Source organism: Lissotriton vulgaris, chromosome 1_1 (assembly GCF_964263255.1).
Source record: "Lissotriton vulgaris chromosome 1_1, aLisVul1.2, whole genome shotgun sequence".
Lineage (NCBI taxonomy): Eukaryota > Metazoa > Chordata > Amphibia > Caudata > Salamandridae > Lissotriton > Lissotriton vulgaris.
Window position 1 is genome coordinate 1,161,066,584 of NC_141685.1, and position 20,253 is coordinate 1,161,086,836.

The following is a 20,253-nucleotide window of genomic DNA, read 5'->3' on the forward strand; positions in this document are numbered from 1 at the left end:
GAAAATCGACCATTGTGACAAGAAGTTATAAATTAAAACTTTGTCAAGAATAGCAATTTTTTCCTACATATTTTCAATTTTGTTTTATTTTAACAGTTAGTTTTTTTGGGGAAACCTTGAAGGAGCTACACAAATGACCCCTTGCTGAATTCAGAATTGTGTCTAGTTTTCCGAAATGCATAGCTTTCCAGCATCCACCATGGATTTTACACCTGTTTCCACCGCAAACTAGAAGGAGGGTGAAAGCACAAAAAATAGGAAAAAGTGTGGTATAAAAAATTTGGTTTTCTGAATTAAGTCTGCCTGTTCCTGAGAGCTGGGAAGATGGTGATTTTAGCATTGCAAACCTTTTGTTGATGCCATTTACAGGGAAAAAACAGACACTTTGTTCTTCAGCACCTTTTCCCATATTTCGCCCCCCCCAAAAAAAACAAATGCAGCCATATTTTGGCAAATTTCTCATTCCCTCGTGGGAAATATTGGAATAGAGGAAGCAAATTTGGCGTAGCTATCTTATGTGAACAAAAAGTTAAGGAGGCCTAAGCACAAACTACCAGGAATAGCCCCCCAAAAAAAGGCTTAGCACGGGGGTGAGGGTTAACAGAAATAGCTAAATACAGACACTCTGGGTTTCACCTTTGGTATTTCTTTGGGCATGTGCATCCCAAATGTCCCCACTCATTTTGCAAGACTTTGGAGCACTGTCAACCAAGTCAGTCACGGAATCAGCAACCTTTTTTCCCTCACATAAAGCTTCTTGACAGCTGTCTAATATTCTCACTGTAAGAAACCCAAAAACCTATAAACAGGGCTCCTCGATGATCATGCTCAGTCCAAGTTTCTCTTCACTCAAGGGAGACTTTAATTAGTCTACCAGTCTCTCAGCTCCTCACAGTCACTGAAACTAAGTTTGTGATGAGACATAACCACCGAAAATAAAACGGAAACACGCAGAATCAGCAGCACAAACCCCCACATGTAGGGATGTGAGCAGCTACAGAAATGTATTTTGAATTCTATTGGTTGAACCACCTGGTCAACAATGTTGTGATCGTATTTGACTGTAGTTGTCTACATTCAGTCTATGACGGAAAACATACATCGCAAACTTATAAGAAATACAACATTTTTGGCCACATCATGCTGACATAAAAGTCTCACAAGACTCCAGAAAAGCAACTCCACACATAAAGTTCACCGTTCTAACCCAAGCTACTGATGCAGAGTAAATTACGCTCCGTCACTACCCAACCCAGAATCCCACGAGCTTTGCATCCAGCTACTAAGCTGTACCCCATAAGGTGCTGAGCAAACTGCTTTACCCTCATCTGTTGGAGAGTGATGAGGTCCACCTCTTCTTGGTGAGAGTCAGGGAAGAAAATGTAATCCTGCAGCTGCTGCGTCTGCTTTAGAGCGAGGATTGCTGTGTCAGAACATGGCTTCGGGTGCAGCTGGCCCATACGGAGGTCCATGGGGAGGGTCTGCGGCACTCGCACAGGTGTGGTCAGGGTCACATCAGCTGAGAAAAAGAAAAAAGCTTAGTCAAAGTTCAATTATACCCATTACCAAAAACATTGCAATACACTCCATATTTATATTTTATATGCATAGAAAGGACGCTCTGCATGGTAAAATGTCACAATTTAGAAATTGGTCAATTAAATTATCATTTAAAGTATTTACAATTTTATATTTACAAAGAAATTACATTTGATACCTAGTTTTCTCCATGTTGGTTACTTTCATAGTAAGAAAGCAGATTTAGTGAAGAATTTATTAAAACACTTAGCTTAATTTTTAAATCAAACTTAATATAATTCTTTGCACTGAAAATAAAGGTGCAGGAGATGTTCTTCGCTTGCCACTACTATAGCAGACGAAAAATAGATGAGGTGATTGCATAAGCATTTCCAACAGCTCTGAGCTAGAGTTTCATCTGTCTGTGCTTCCTCCGCTTCTGCCTATGGAAAATGACGTATTCCTTCCTTGCCCATGACAGCACCAAAGGCCAGATGTACGTAAAACTGGTTGCAATTTGCGACCAGTATTTTTACGACCATTGTGGTGATTTGCAAAGAGACGTTTGTATTAACAGGCCATTTTGCAAATTACTAATTCATAGTTAGTCGCAATTCAACCTATCTCATGAATACTAATGAGCTAGGTCGCAAGTTGTGACTCACTAAGAATCACAACCATCACAGGGATGGTGGCCTGCTGAGCACCATGTCCGTGATTGCTTTAAAATAAAGTATTTTTTGTTTCTTTAAATGAAACCAGTTTTCCTTAAAGTAACACAAAATTCTTTTGAACAAAAAAAATAAGAGCAATTTTTATTTTTTTACATTCACAAAGAAGCCTGTGGTCCATTGGGGAACCATTTCCGTTTGCAAATGGGTTACTGCTTTCTCTGAGGTGTCGGTAAAATACTAACGTTTTCCATCCGCATTGCGGTCGCAAAACATTAATACATACCACTACGATTCGGAATTTGGAAGTGACGCCCCAAACATGCCCTTTCCAAAACCCAAATCGGTATTTGGTTCCAAACCCAAATTGCAACTTAGCAACAAGTTACCGAATTACAATTTGGTGTTTGTACATTTAAAAAAGGATTTTGTGGTTGCAAACAATTTGCAACCTCAAAAATGATTTGCATGTCTAGCCCTAAAATCTGAAAAATTCTTCTAGCAATTTTTCTCAAGCACCGTAGATTTCAAGGGTAAATTCTTCCTCACTGTCAGCTCCTTGAGTGTATGGTCATCTTTGTTTACGGTGCATCACATTAACAATCATGGCTAATATATATATATATATATATTACTTACTGGCGGTCGCCAGTAGGTAGTTATAGTTAGGATTATTTTGTATAGGGAATTCGCAACATTCTATTGGGAATAACTTTGGCGCCGGTTGAGGAATCTGCCTGAAATTTTCCTCAAATGTGACTCGCGGCGCTCCGCTCCTTCCCTGAAAGTTCGGGGGGGGGATTCGTCAAGCGGGGGCCGAGATAAAAGGGGGGGCCCAAAACGTGTTTTCTCCATGTTAATTTCCATAGGACGGTCGAACTCACTTTTAGCCCGAACGGCTGAATGGATTTCCACCAAACTTGGCAAAATTGTAGGGACTGGTAGCCCGATGTGCCTTTGCTATGTCTCAAGATATGTGCTCCAGTGGATTATGAGTAATTTAGGTTAAAAAATATATATATATCTATAAGCGCGCCCCTGTACACGCACCGGGGCGTGAACCAGCGGGCTACGCGAGTTCGCGCGCAGAAAGCTGATTGGCTCTTGGGTGTCTGTCAACATTCCAAACAGTCCGGAGCGGCCGCCATCTTGTATCTCGGTAGGATCGAGACACAAGAGGTGGCAAAAACAAAGGGGGAAATGACCATAAGGGGGCAGGGTAGGCCCCCCTGACCCCCTAGGTTTGATGTGGGGGCCATACATTTGCAATCGATTTGCGCGGGGGGAGCGCCCGGTACGCGCACCGCGGAGCGTACCGGGGAGCGTACCATGGGGGAAAACGAATGACAGAGTTTTTAAAAAATTTAACCTTTCTTTATAAATTGGAGGTAGTTCTAAAAAGAAGTTTTTTCTTCTTTTTGTTGTTTTATATTTTCTTAAATGTTTTTTTGAACATTTTGTACTTTTTTTGGCTTTTATGAACAATTTTATATTTTTTTGTTATTTTTATGGGGAGAAACAAAAAACAGGGAATTGTAAACGACTCAACAGGAGCAAAAAAAAAATCAGGAAAAAATTAAGGTTTTTTGGGGCAATTGTGGTTGTCACCAGCACGGTTGATGAGCTTTATGCTTTGCTCACCATAGGTAATTCTTTTACCACAAAAAATACAACTGATTTTGTATTCCCCAAACTGGGGTTGTATGTTTGGGACCATCTCCCTTGTCTCTGGTCCCGATGGAGTGGGTTGCTTTCTTTTGGAGGTGCTGGGTGAAGATTGGGGAGGGTTTCTGGCCAGTTCTCGGACCTCTGCCGCAGCATAGTTGTTAGGATGCCGGCGTTGCATGTGGCGAATCATGGTGTTATTGCCAAAAGAGTATTTCTTGTTAGGGTTCCCCCTTGAAAGTTCAATGCCACAGATTAGGCAAATAACCCTTGGCGCATTCACTTTTTTTTGGTCCTTTGGGATGGAAAAAAACTCCCAGATAATGTGCTGCTTTGGCCTATATGGGGTATTGTCTTCTGGCAGGAATGTCCTCCTCCCCTCCTCCTCCTCCTCCTCTTCTTCTTCATCTCCACCACTGTGGTGTTGTGGTGGTCCTCTTGGTGGTGGTGGTGGTGGCTGAGATGCTCCTGCTGCTGCTGCGACTGAAGCCATTTTTCAGTCCAAAAAGGTACAGAGAGGTCTATCAACAGGTCTTCTTCACTCAAAGTACAAAGTGAGAATGAGGAAAAAAGGTGGGGGCTTTCATCATTAGGAAAAAAAACTGTCCTGAACCAATGAAAAGTGTTATTTTCAGGTCACATGACCAGGGCTTTCATCATTTGGAAACCAAAACTGTCCTGAACCAATAAAATGTGTTATTTTTAGGTCACATGACCCGACGCGCTTACGCTACGCGCCCCAGGGTGCGCCCAGGGGCGCGTTGCATATGCGCGTTGGATGCTTACGTGGTGCGATCGTATGCGCTCGACTGCTTCCGGGAGCGTTTACGCCGTGCGTATCACGCGGACGCGGCTACACGATACGTCACGATGATGTTTTCGTTCGCGGCAATAGCGTTAACGGGACGCTCACCGGTACGCGCCCTGGGGCGCGCCGCAAGACTGCGCTTACCGGTGTGCTCACCGGGACGCGCACCGGGAGCGCTCCAGGGCAAAAAAAGAAAAAAAATTAACAATATACATAATAAAATAGTATTACATAAATATACAATATAGGATTCATTATAAAAAATATTACATTTCATACCTATAGAAATTTGCTATTAAAAAACCTTTGAAATTCACTGAAAAAAACATAGATTTCACACCAGTTACAGTTAGGAATTAGCATTTAAAAAAACCTATGAAATTCACTGAAAAAACCATAAGTTTCACACCAGTTATAGTTAGGAATTACCATTTAAAAAACCTATTAAATTCACTGAAAAAAACATAGGTTTCAAACCAGTTATAGTTAGCTGGAAATTTTACTGACATAAAACCATTGAAATTCCCACGTTATAGTTAGTTGGACTCACTATAACTTGCGCGCCTGCAATGCACTGCTGATGACGTCACATATTACATCACTCATGACATGGTCAGTGACATCACTCATGACATCACTGATGACAACATCCAGTGAATGTGTGTCTTTCTAAAAAATAAATATGTTTTATATATGTATATGTAAAGGTCGATGGAAGAATAAGTGTTTAAATAAGTGTCTTAATGGATGTTTTTTTTTTTAATTGGCTAACTGGCTTATTAAGTGTATCTTAGTGAATACATATATTAGCGAGTATTGTTTAAATATTTAAATGTTTGTATCAGTGTTTCACTTTGTGTATAAGTGGCTGCATGGGTTGGTGATTAGCTACATGTGTGTATATGGGTTATTAGATGTTTTTTTAGTATCAGTATGAGTGTCTGTATGGTTTGGTGGGGGTGTTACTTAGCACATAGATGCATCAATGACTGACTCACTGTTTGTATGTGTTTTGAAGACAGCATATGTGCAGGACTGTATGGGTGGATGAGTGTGTATATGTGTGTGTTAGTGAGTGAATGACTGTCTCACTAGTGTCTTTATCAGTAACTACATATGTTTTAATATAGTATATGTGAGTATTGATGTATATAAGTGAGTATATGTGAGAGTGAGAGATTGAAAGAGTTCTTGTTTAAATAAGTATGTGTTTCTATAAGTGATTGTTTAAGAGAGTAAGTATGTGTAAGTTTCCTTAGAAGTAAGGTGGTAGTGTCTGTATAGCTGTATATGCAAATAAATGGATGTTCAATAGTTTATTTGCATGTGTGAGTATGTGTGTGAGTAACTTTTGGATGACTGTCGGTGTGTAACAGGATGTATAGGTGTTTCACTACATATGATGAGTGAATATATGTATGAGTGACTATATAGAACTGTTGGTGAATGAGTGGATGTGTATATAGATGGTGGTATTACTGAATTGGTTGTTGTAACTGGTATGGGTATCTCAATTTATTTGAATTTGTTTTTTGAAAATGTGTTTCAAGGGTTACATTACGCTGAAAGGAGGTCTGTCACAAGGATGGTGTCATCAGTGATGTCATGAGTGATGTCACTGACCATGTCATGAGTGATGTAATATGTGACGTCATCAGCAGTGCATTCCAGGCGCGCAAGTTATAGTGAGTCCAACTAACTATAACGTGGAAATTTCAGAGGTTTTATGTCAGTAAAATTTCCAGCTAACTATAACTGGTGTGAAACCTATGGTTTTTTCAGTGAATATATATATATATATATATATATATATATATATATATATATATATATATATATATATATATATATATATATATATATGTATATTCACTGAAAAAACCATAGGTTATAGACCATATATAGTTAGGAATTCGCATTTACAAAACCTTATTTTACTCACACAAAACCATTGAAATTCCATATATAGTTAGTTGCACTAACTATATATCGCGCACCCGCAATCCACTGCTGATGATGTCACATATTACATCATTCATGACATGGTCAGTGACATCACTGATGACATCACTGATGACATCTCAAATGACATCACTGATGACATCTCAAATGACATCACTGATGACATCACTGATGACATCTCATTTGACATTACTGATCACATCACTGATGATATCATTCATGTGATAATACGATGAACCTCTTCAGACTCTAATATAACCTTAGATACAATCAGTGTAAACAGACACTCACAGACTGTCACTCATCCATGGAGTTACTCACACACCATGTCAGTCATGCAAAGAATCAATCACACCTCCATTTCCTCAACTATACAGTTATACAAACTTTGCTTATTCAAACATATACTAACACATATTTACTCTCTTATACAATCCCTGATACAAGTTCACAATGATCCATACAGCCACTCACACATTCACTGGCTCTTATGCACAGTTATTTATATATGTCAACTCTCACATGTACTGTGTTTTACATATGTACTTACTTTGACATGTAGCACTGAGATATCCATTCACTCACCAATACACTCATGCACACAGTCAACCGCCCATACAGCTGTTTCCACATGCACTTTTGAAACCATACATCTAGTGAATCAACTGCTCACACATCTATGCACAGAGTCATACACCTCCCAGCCACCCACACACACACTCAGTCTCCCATACAAATACTTGGGCAACCAATCAATAACCCATATAGTTACTCATATAGCTACTTATCAACACATGCAACAGTTTACAGAACAACAGACATAATGATGCACAAATTAAGACAGTTTAGTCACTAACCCATGCACTCAGTGAGACACATTTAATCACTCACTCATACAGTCAGTCATGCACCTACTAAATCCTTCATCCAGACACTTATACATCCACTCATTCTTCAATATGTAAGACATATTTTAACTTTACAGAAACATACAGTCACTGGATGTTGTCATCAGTGATGTCATCAGTGATGTCATTTGAGATGTCATCAGTGATGTCATCAGTGATGTCACTGACCATGTCATGAATGATGTAATATGTGACATCATCAGCAGTGGGTTGCGGGTGCGCGATATATAGTTAGTGCAACTAACTATATATGGAATTTCAATGGTTTTGTGTGAGTAAAATAAGGTTTTGTAAATGCGAATTCCTAACTATATATGGTCTATAACCTATGGTTTTTTCAGTGAATTTTCAAGGTTTTGTAAATGCTAATTCCTAACTATATATGGTCTATAACCTATGGTTTTTTCAGTGAATTTTCATGGTTTTGTAAATGCTAATTCCTAACTATATATGGTCTATAACCTATGGTTTTTTCAGTGAATATATTTATATACATACATATATAAACATATATCATCTGTATATCTATATAAATACAAACATAAATGCATGCATACATATACTTATATGCATACAGATGCATGTTATTTACATGAAAGTTGAAAAAACACTAATAAAAGCAAAACAAAAAAGCCACCTCATTACAAACAGAATGGCTTTAACTTAAACGAGGGCGAGATCTATTGCATTTTCAATGCTTGTTTACTTTGGTTCCATCAAGAAGGCATTCAGATGTGTCACACATTTGCCATAAATTCTGAATGTTAGCACTCTAGTTGCACATTAGATCACTGTAGTAAAGCTACTGCTCACCAGGGACGTCTGCTGCTGGTATTCAAAGTGCATGTTTCAGTCTGCATGTCAGAATTTTTTTAATGAAATTGAAGAGGGTTTGAGAAGTCACTCAAAATGTGCCCTAATTTTTCTTTCTGCAGCACTAATCATAATTCATATGGCAAAATATACCCCCTCGTTTTGTTCCTTTTTAAATTAAATGTTTTAAGAGTTACCACTTTATTCCAATCAAGATGGCTTCAGGTGTGCCATACCTTTGTAATAAGTAGGACTGTTAGCGTTCTAGTTGTTCTTTAGAACACTCTGGGACATTCTGTCATTGGGCTATACTTGGGCTACATCTGGGTGATATTTGGGCTACATTTGGGCTCTTTTGTCTCTGGTGGCCATTTTGGGAGACGATTTAGAAAAGGGGGTGGTGATGAACAGAGTGTCTGAGTTAAACAGACCACTCTTACCCAGTCAAAAGATCAGGGCTTGATCCATCACCGTTATTTATCTCACTGCCCCATCCCAGCTCAGAACCTGGCTATATGCAAATCAGTCTGTCCCTGGCCCAGTGCATCATGGGAACAGGGCAGACTAAACTACCAAGCCAATTCTTCACCAGAAAGGAGACAAGCTACCGGGGCTGGCATTTCAGCCTTCTTCGGCCCGGCTTGCTTGAATCCTGATGGAGCAGTGAGAAAGGGACTCATGTTTGAGTATACCCTGCCACACCTATAGTGGCCAAAAACGATTTAGAAAAGGGGGTGGTGATGAACAGAGTGTCTGAGTTAAACAGACCACTCTTACCCAGTCAAAAGATCAGGGCTTGATCCATCACCGTTATTTATCTCACTGCCCCATCCCAGCTCAGAACCTGGCTATATGCAAATCAGTCTGTCCCTGGCCCAGTGCATCATGGGAACAGGGCAGACTAAACTACCAAGCCAATTCTTCACCAGAAAGGAGACAAGCTACCGGGTGAGAGTATTCTGTTTAATTCAGAGACTCTGTCCCTCACCACCCCTTGTTGTAAATATTTTTGTCCACCCTAAGCGTGGAAGGGTATACTCAGATGCGAGTCCCTTGCTCATTGCACCATCAGGATTCAAGCAAGCCGGGCCGAAGACGGCTGAAATGCCAGAAACCGGTCCCCGGTAGCTTGTTTCCTTCCCAGTGTAAGAATTGGCTTTTGTAGTTTGGTTTGCCCTGTTCCCATCATGCACTGGGACAGGAACAGACTAATTTGCATACAGCCAGGTTCTGAAACTGGGATGGGGCAGTGAGCTAAAAAACGGTGTTGGATCTAGCCCTGATCTCTTGACTGGGTGAGAGTATTCTGTTTAATTCAGAGACTCTGTCCCTCACCACCCCTTGTTGTAAATATTTTTGTCCACCCTAAGCGTGGAAGGTTATACTCAGATGTGAGTCCCTTGCTCATTGCACCATCAGGATTCAAGCAAGCAGGGCCGAAGACGGCTGAAATGCCAGAAACCGGTCCCCGGTAGCTTGTTTCCTTCCCAGTGTAAGACTTGGCTTTTGTAGTTTGGTTTGCCCTGTTCCCATCATGCACTGGGACAGGAACAGACTAATTTGCATACAGCCAGGTTCTGAAACTGGGATGGTGCAGTGAGCTAAAAAACGGTGTTGGATCTAGCCCTGATCTCTTGACTGGGTGAGAGTATTCTGTTTAATTCAGAGACTCTGTCCCTCACCACCCCTTGTTGTAAACATTTTGGGAGACTGCATGTCAGAATTGTTTAATGAAATAGAAGAGGATTTGAAAAGTCACTCAAAATGTGCCCTAATTTTTCTTTCTGCAGCACTAATAATACCTTCTATTGCATAATATACCCCCTCATTTTGTTCCTTTTTAAATTAAATGTTTTAAGAGTTACCACTTTATTCCCATCACGATGGCTCCAGGTGTGCTATACCTTTGTAATAAGTAGGACTGTTAGCGCTCTAGTTGTTCTTTAGAACACTCTGGGACATTCTGTCATTGGGCTATACTTGGGCTACATCTGGGTGATATTTGGGCTACATTTGGGCTCTTTTGTCTCTGGTGGCCATTTTGGGAGACTGCATGTCAGAATGTTTTAATGAAATAGAAAAGGATTTGAGAAGTCACTCAAAATGTGCCCTAATTTTTCATTCTGCAGCACTAATCATACTTTCTATGGCAAAATATACCCCCTCATGTTGTTTCTTTTTAAATTAAATGTTTTAAGAGTTACCACTTTATTCCAATCAAGATGGCTTCAGGTGTGCCATACCTTTGTAATAAGTAGGACTGTTAGCGCTCTAGTTGTTCTTTAGAACACTCTAGGAGGCTGCAGTAGAACACAAAGGAATCAACTGACAGTATCTGTCCTTGTTGGATGTACATGTTTTACTGAGAATGTCAGACTTCATTTTCACATGACTGAGAAAGATAATGTGAATTTACAGAAAATATGCTTTCAGTTTAGCTTATAGATCCCCTTCCAAACCACTGTGGGAAAATCATGAGATATTAGTTTTCTTTCAAACAATATTCATGATATCACAGCAGAAGGTTTTTTCACATGGTAAAATCACCTTAGAACCCACCACAATTCCTAAAACGAGTATGGATTTATAATGTAACTAAAGTCCTAAAACCCTCTATTAACTACAATGCTTTTTAATGAGGTGCTATCATGTATATTGGTCCCAAGATGGCTGCCAACACTTCTTGGATGAAGTGCTGACAGCCAATCAGATCAGATGTGTGGTTAGGCTCCGCCCAGATATATATCTTTTTTTGAACCTAAATTACTCAAAATCCACTGGAGCACATATATTGAGACCTAGCAAAGGCACATCGGGCTAACAGTCCCTACAATTTTGCCAAGTTTCGTGCAAATCCATTCAGCCGTTCGAGCTAAAAGTGAGGCCAACCGCCCTATGGAAATTAACATGGGAAAAACGCGTTTTGGGACCCCCCTTTTTTCTCGGCCCCCCCTTGATGGAACCCCCCCAAATTGTCAGGGGCTGCTCAGAAACAAAATGAACCATTTTCCTGAAAATTTCAGCCAATTCCGTCCACAAACGCCAAAGTTATTAGACATAGAATTTTCAAAAATCCCATAGAGAAAAAATCCTAACTATATATACCTACTGGCGACCGCCAGTAGGTAATATATATATATATATATATATATATATATATATATATATATATATATATATATATATATATATATATATATATATATATAATAATAGAGGCAAGTTTCTTCTATCTTAATCGTGGATACATTCACAATCACCTTTGAGAGGTGGTCACGTATGCACCTAAAACTAAGTCAACTATATGCAGGGCCACTGGAATTATGTGGCAGGAGTGGGGCTACATTATGCAGCAGGGTTGAGTAAATAAAGCAGAAAGAAAAAACAAATTAAGCGGCATAACGCTGCACATTTTGTAATACCATTGCTTCATGATTTTGTCATCTAAAAACTTGGTAACACTGTCTGGGCATTGGTTGCTCCTCATTAGTAGCAGTTTAACACCCAAATATAGCAATAAGCAACAGAAAGGTAACCAGTTCTGCTTTGCAAAGGACCTTTCACTGCACTGCAACACCTGTTGCTGCATTTCTAGTAACTTTTAAACCGTTAGACCTAGAAACACATTTATTAAATATCTATAGATTATGCTGCAGATGACGTATTGTGTGGCAAATGCGGCATATCTGCATTTATGTGAAAATCCTTGCAGCCACACAATTTTATAATTTCAGTGGCCCTGACTATATGTTGCCAAGTCTTGTACATTTGACATTCTGAATTTTGACTGGGCCATCTGTCATTGCAATAATTGCTGTTGCCCTTTGAGCACACTTGCAGGCCACAAAAACATTTTCCAGAAAATGACAAGGAACATACATAATGGCAAACTTTATAGTACAGATTTAACAACAATAATGCATGTTTTCTGCTGCATGCAGGCCCAGATCTCTGTACTGGGGTAAATGTATGACATTGTTCTGCGTTCTCTCCATCAATTGTTCTTTTTGCATTTGTCGCCCCGAGTGGGACGGGTATGCCTAGACGTGGGTCCTGTGCTCTCCATGCCACTGGAGTTAAGCTATCCTGGCTGATGAGGGCTGAAATCCCAAAACCGATCCTAGGATGCTTGTTTCCAGTCCAGGGAGGACCTGGCCTGGCAGTTCGGGCTGGACTGTTCCCATTGGGTGCAGGGTCAAGACTGATTTGCATATGGCTTGGTCCAAACTGGAATGGCATGGTGAGCAAAAAAACTATGGATTTAGGCCCAGATCTCTGGACTGGGGTGAATGTATGACATTGTTCTGCATTCTGTCCATCAATTGTTCTTTTTGCACATGAACAAAAAGAGCAGATAAGAGTTCACTAGCTCTGTTAAAAAAAATAGCCATTCTTTTGTAAGTGCAAAAAAGAAAGCAGTATGACTGGAAAGTCCTCGCTGTCGGACAGGTCTTGTGCACACATTTAAGCCTTTACCTAGTATGTGCTATGCAAGTCCCTGATGTGAAGCGAATCACTAAAAAGGGAGTGCACGCTGAATCTGGTTACTGTCCAAAAGAAGAAGTCCTCTATCCCTAGGCACGTACCAAAGCATGTGAACAACTGATACATCCCTAGGTAACATGCAACATTTTCACCACTTAGAGGTGGCCCTACCTACATGGTGCCCTTTTAAAGAGGCGTTAATAGTTCCAATTCTACACTAGACAAAGATGGGGCTGTAGAAAGATGGTGGTAATCTGGATCAACTCAGGCACAGACACCAACAATGTAGCAGGAGCTGAGCTGTTAGTATCTACGCATGGGTATCCTGAACACAGCCCTTTAGAAAGCTATAAAGGCTTGTATGAGGATGGGCACAGTCTGAGCGTACCCACCTTTTTGTGAGTATTCAGGGAAGCTGTCTCAGGACGTTGGGAGGTGAGGTTCCGTGAATTCTGAACCTGGGTCATAAAGGTCGTGGTTCTGTTACGATTTTGGTAACAGCGAACCGTAAACAGTGAGCTCAGCAAGTATGAGTGTTTTCATCATGTTACACAGATGGATTCACTGTGTATTTGAAGATTTCGTTCTGAATCCTTGGGTTCCATTTTGTGCATGGCAGCCATTTTGTAGTAGGCCTCACATAGGCTGATGACTTTAGCTGACTTTTGAATGACCTGAGTGAACTGACCCTGTTGCCTGAAGCTGACCTTGTTAGACCAGTTCCTTGCCCAGTAGCTGATCACGATTAAGATTCAGAGCACAGGAGATTGTAAAGTTTGGTATGCACATACACACCCCTTATCCTACCTCTCATCTGTTTCTGTTCCTTCTTTTTATGACCTGTTTACGATATGGGTTGTGGTCTTTCATTATGGGTTTGTTCAGCTTGTGTAAGAAGGAATGTTGGGTTTTTGCATGCTTGCAAAAGCTAGGACTGCCCCTTACTTTTGTGCTGAGTCATGTAACCCTAAAACATATAAAAGGCCTCTGTCCTCTGTATTCCTCAGACTGCCTCATTCAGTTTCTAAGGCAGCTGGGTGACGTAGCCTCACTTGTTGAAAGTTTAATAAAGATGTCTTTTCATATTTCAGCTTCTGTGCCAAGTTCTTTATTGATATTAGTAAGACCCCTGAGAATGAAGATTTTTCAGTTCCTCAAATGGCGCAGCCAACGCGGGGCTCATCAGAGAAGTGACTTTCTGTAGAGTGATCTTGTCAGGAGACTGAAATCTACTGAGGAGGCCAGAACAGGATTCTACTAAGAAGGTACTCTGTGCACAGGGATTCTGGAGATTATTTTTCTGTAGCCCAGTATATTTCTGATCTTCCTGATTTTGATCCTCCACATGATGTCACTCCTGACTGAGAACTTTTTTGGCGTGAGTATTCTAAAAAGACCGTTAGGTCATGTAGAACTTGACAGTTAGAATTTGGATAACCTTTTGATTAGTAAAAGTAAGAGTTAAGTATAAGTGGGTCGCTCCCAGTCCTTTGGTTCTTTGGGTCTTTCATTTGGTTATCGCAATTACCAAAGCCGAGGGGTTGGTTTCTTGGTTTTTGATTTGGTCATTGCAATTACCATAGCCGAGGGTCTCTTATTTTTGCGAGTGTATTGGTAGAGCTAACCCCTTGAAGTTTGAAGCTAGATTAGTGAGCTATAAGATGCCTGATCTTAGCAAATTTGGAAATGTAGCTTTGGTACTTTGGAATTTGTGTTGGCCAACTTTGGATTTGTATAGGTTTGGATATGCAAATTGCAATTTGTGTAGGCAGGTAATGAGGAGATATTTCTCCATGTGGTTTAGTTGAACGGTGCACGTACGAAAAGTACCTTAAGCACCACTTTGATTATAATACTTGCATTTTCTGCAGTATTTTTGGCATGCCTGTTTGTAAGCTCACATGGAAAAATGTGTTGCTTTTTTGGAAGGTACCATAGTATGATGTGAAGTAAATTAGCCGGCTTCCCCTAAAGGGAATATCTAAATAGGTTAGATTTAATAACATATTTCTTCCTTGGTGATTTTGTATCCCCAGGGAATTAAAATCTGACATAATACAAAACAAGGATCCTTTGTTCTGGGCAGTTTTATGAATGAAGATATGCAGAACGATTTTGTTTGGTGTTCTGCTAGCCAAAGCTAGTGAAGTGAGTGTATTTTCGGTTCTTGGACATACATCAGTCTGTTGGGCTGTTTTTGCTGTCTTTTGGAACACTATTGAGAAGCATTTCTTGTAAATATTACTAACAACTAGTATTTGCAAATGGTTTGGTTCAAGTACAGTCTGTGGGCTGTTCTTTGTTTTTGTTCTGAGTATTGATTTGTTGGTCAAATGTGTGTTTAAATGTCTATGTGGTCTTCCCATTAGTGCAACTTCTGCAAGTGAATAGCGATGGCGCTATTCACGAAATGCATGGCGCGCCGTATTGTGTGTCCTGAGTGTTTGACCCCTTTTCTGTTTATGTCTGAAACGAGCTCAAATGTGTGTTTGTGGTTTTTTATGTTTTCAGTCTATTAAACAAAATTTTGTAAGCATATTCCTGGGTCTGTTGCTAATTAAATTGTCCTTTTAAAAAAAAGATAAAAAGTGGCGCAAACATTTTGTCATGGTATAAGTTAAGGCTTCTGTGCTTAGGCTTATAAATGAATGCGTCTAAAATGATAGGCAAGGGATGCAGCACGCTTTTATATGTGGAATTATCAAAAATGATTAGGTTTATTAAAAATAATTAATACATTTTGAAAAATAATTATTAAAAATAAGTGCTACAAAATGTGTTTTTTACTATTCATGAAGCTTAATGCTCATACTGTGACCTCCTAGCATTATAATTTAATTTAAGTTGTGTTACACTGCATAATGAGAACATTAGCATATGGAATTTCACTTAGCGCAGGCGTACAAAACTAATTTTTCTAAAGATTTACATGGGATATGTCTGATTAAAAATCTTTGTAATTTGTAAAGAACATTCTGAGGATAATGATTAATATGTAAAACAATTATAGGATATTTATTTTTAAGTGCCCCTAATATTAAAGTCAAATTTGGGTAAAATAGACCATTTAAAACAGCATTCTTGCCATTTATAATAGCTTTAAAGTGCTTTAGGCTTCAGTAAATGCATACATGTAGTGCAACAAACATTTGTTCTAAAAACAGGTATGTGTGTTATTAGGTTTTGTGAATTATTCAGACTAAATGTAGTTTAATAATCTGGGAATAGAGATAATTCACAGTGAGCAGAAGCTGGGGGCTGGGAAAGCTGCAAAGGCTCAAGTTGCGCTGAGATGCTATCTTTAGTTTCCCTGTAAACAATGGAAGAGGCTGTCATGTTGACATTTTGTGACCTTTTAAATTAGGGCCTTGTCTCTGTGGAATGCAGAATGACCTTGCTAAACAGGCCTCTGGAAGGTGGGTTTTCTGGTTTCTCCATAAGAACATCAATAAAATTAAAGAACTTAATTCCAAAGGGGAATATAAAAAAGGTTTCTTTGAAAGTCCCAACATCATGTTAAATGTTCTGCAGAACTGATACATTTGTGTCTCTGCTCTAAAAAAATAATGTCTGCTAGTTGATTTTATTTGACAGAAAACGAAGTGGTGCATTAAGTCTTAGACAAAAAAATAAGATGCAGCCCTTTACTAAAATTTTGAAGGCTACATGAATAAGTGAGAACGATTTGCAAGTTAAGAATTATTTTTTACAGTGGAGACTGTGGCACAAGGCTAACATGAAGTGTCAGTGAAAGGATTTTACTTTTGGAAAGTTAAAAGGGCTTCATGTTGCAAGGTGACTGACAAGATGGTAACAGTTAAGCAATGGAAATTTATTTTTGTGTTTGTTAATGTGTATCATGTTTTGTCTTCTGATTAAAAGTTATAATTGATATTTGTTTGTTATGAGAAATGTATCTCTTTGATGTGTTTTTGCGTAACTCCTTTGGAAAGAAATGTTCATGTGTTATGTTTGTGTATTTGGTCCTATCATGAATTGTTCTTGCTGGTCCTGTATGTTAGAAAGTTGTATTTGACAGCAGATATCCACTAACTGGTGATCTACTGTCAAAAGGAGGGTGAGGATTTTAAGCCTGACAAATTAAGCAGGCCTGAATATTCTGTTTTGGGCTGCAGGTTCACAGTGCATAAAGTACAGGACTTGCTTGATATACAGCAAGTATTTCTGATGGCTTGACATGTGCGTTCTGTATGTTTTTTTTGCATGTTTTTCTTGTTTTATGTTGCTGCTTCTGATACTATTACAAGTTTACCTGTGTTGTGAAGGGATATATATGACGATGTGTATCCTCAAACAATTGGGTAGATTTGCTTTGACACTAAATTTCACAGAAAGACAGACAACACTTCATCAGTGTATGTCAAATTTGGCTTTAATGGTATTTGAAGTAAAATAAAAGAAATATACAGGATCAAAGTATGTCACATGCTGTTAGTCACGTACTGCCCCTCCCCTTAAGGAATAGGCAGCCCTAAATTGATGTATCCTGATTGGATGTAAGGATAAATTATAGATTTGTGACTCTTGTACATGGTGGCCTAATTTCTATATTACATTAGTCAGTTTTGTTCTGCTTCCTAAGTAGTGTATGGCTTTGTACCATAAAGGAAACAAGGCTTCATTTTTACCTAATCTCATTTCCCTTTTCCAAATTCCTTTCACCAGTTGGTGTATTGCTCAGGTTCACACTTCCAGACTGCAGTAATGTACCAGAGACCCCATATTATGTATAATTCCCTTTTGTATGACCAGTCTGGTTTTCAAAAAATTTCTTTAGGCCTACTCTGATGTTTTCCAGTCTGACTGTTAGGGTAGTGATGGACTGATTAACTGACCCAATACTATAGTAAGATAAGTTTTCCACCTCAATAGGAGACACCTTATGTTTTTTTGAATATAACAAATTCAATGCCTATTCTAATTTGGTTTTTAGTTCCTTTTTTCTGCTGCTTTAATTTTTGATGGACCAGATGTATTTTAAATAATGGAAATACCAGGACTCTCTAGTTCTTGTCTTTTGTTTCCACATCTTGATCATTAGCTTTTGTATTGCATAGTCCACCTGATGCACAATTATTAAAGGGAGGTATCTACATGTCCCTGATAATATGTATTATGTGATCTCTCTTTTGAGGTGTTCTAGATAAGGAATTTAGGAACACCTATATGTAATCATTGAGAAAAAAATGTGTTTACCCCATTAGACGATGCCACTATGTGTGAAGACATCCATTTAGATAGAATTCTCGTGTAGTTATCTACCCTTAGATGATGGAGGATATGCTCTCACACGGAAACCCAATTGAAAAGCCTAGAGGCACTGTTTTGCCTACTGCCTTTATAGTTGTATTGCTTTTTGAGAATGACAGTGTATTCTAGACCAAAATTGTCCCAAGGCGTGGGGCCACTCCTTTGAAGATCGCAGGCCACCTGTTTGCAGTCCCCTTGTTATACAATGAACTGTTTAAAGCCTTCCACTTGCTTCATCAGAAGGCGTTCAACATCAGAAAAGAAGGAGGAGCTGGTTTTGCCACAGAACCAGAATTTCAGTGCAAAAGAGCGCCTGTGTACTGGTAACCTCTGACAGTGTGCAGTCCCTTGAGCCCCTTGGCCTGAGTTTTGGCCACACACACCCCCCTTTTTCCTTTGCTCCAACGGAAGTGCAGTTCACCGGAGGATCCAAGATTGGCAAAAGGCACTACATTCTGGTGCCCATGAAAGAGCAGCCTGGGCGTCCTCTGACACTGAATGATGAGTGTTGGAGCCTGAGAATGGTTCCGGGTCTGCACGAAATGATCTCTGCCCATGACCAATGAAGAGCACAATATCTGTAGTGTCTGCCGCAGAGGAGAGATACTGGTGCACTGCATTGAGACATTGAGACTTTTAAGTGAGCTATGAGTGTTCGCCAGGAGGGCACTCCAACGGATACAGAGAAGCATTTTTTTCATGGGAGGCCTGAATCAAGAGGCCCCCTGCAACAACAGGAACAGATTTGATGGACAACAGAAGCCTGCCAGAGAGGCTTTTTGAACGGACTCTGGGCATAGTTGGTTTCACAAGAGGTTTCCGTGTGATTGTATAGACTAGGTGTTAGGAGACTAATTCCTATTGTTTTGCTGGCATTATTTTAAAGTACTATTCTGTTTAGTAAAAGCAGAATAAAGTCCATTTTCTGTGGAAGAATATCCCCTTTTCACCTCAGAGCATTAATGAGGATCACCACTGTTTCACCTGAACATGTGATGGATTACTGAAATGCATATGAGCCCTAGAAATGTTGCTAGATAATTTTAGGATTTGCTTTTTGCTTAGGGTTGTGAAAAATTATAATTTTGTTTGTAATAGTGGTCTCTGTCAGGGAGCGTTCCCTCTTTAAAACGGGCTGCATGGTTTTCCAGGCACGCCAGGGATCAGCCCCTGCTTTATTATCTCCCTGATAAGGGAATATGTCCTGGCCAGAGAGCTTCGCTCATCTGCTCAATACCTCCTATAGGTACCCCGCTACAAGCGAAAAAAGTGGGGAGGGGCCAATTTCTCATTTTTGGCACCCACCTTTTGGAACTCCCGCCCCGACCATCTGCGGTCGACCAAACACTACTCCCTCTTCCATAAGGGCTTGAAAACATTTTTGTTCAATCAGGGTTTCCTGCAGTAACCCATCTATTGCTTCGCTCCTGCTTACTATGCCTTCAAAGCGCCAAGAAACCGTCTGGTGAACGCTGCGCTCTACAAATATTTTAAATTCAAATTCAAATTCAACATTCCTATGTGATTTTAGAGTTTATCTGTTTGTATCTCTTCCTTGAGTGTCTTTAGAACTTGTACATTTGCTTTGTGTCCCTCCTTTCACTCCACATGTATATATAACTCTAACTACTAGTATATGTAGTAGACCTTTGTACTTACTACCACTCCTATGTGATTTTAGAGTTTATCTATTTGTATCTCTTCCTTGAGTGACTGTACAACTTGTACATTTGCATTTTTTCCCTCCTTTCACTCCACTTGTACATTAGCAATGTTTTCTTTGTTTGTATCTCTTATGTAACTCGTGTAATCCAAAGTCCTTATGTAACGCAACTGGTTCTTTTGTAAAACGCTCTGACACCTTCGGGTAATGTTTGCGCTATATAAAATCGCAGTAAATAAATAAAAAGGTAGCATAGGAATCGGGGAGGAGAATAAACTGCAGTTTTTGGCTAATTAACACAAAATTATCCTTCCAGAATTTAATAAAGAAGGGTGCATGTAAACATAGCATGGAGCCAGTCCCCATTAGCCTGCTCACATCTGAAACAAGTTGGTTCTACCCCTGAATACATCTTAGGGAGTTTTGCAGGGGTATAGCAGCTCTGATAGATTTTTAACTAATTTGATTATATAACAACCACTGGGTGAA

General features: G+C 39.6%; 1 protein-coding gene across 4 annotated transcripts in view; it reads right to left on the bottom strand.

The window, feature by feature from the left end:
* Positions 1-20,253, bottom strand: part of HDAC7 (histone deacetylase 7) — a 686,142-nt gene that overhangs the window by 409,588 nt on the left and 256,301 nt on the right. For all 4 annotated transcript variants that reach the window (XM_086964199.1, XM_086964189.1, XM_086964206.1 and 1 more), the window contains exon 2: positions 1,323-1,519. In XM_086964199.1, the coding sequence (XP_086820325.1) occupies positions 1,323-1,519 (197 nt within the window). The remainder of the gene's footprint in view (positions 1-1,322; positions 1,520-20,253) is intronic.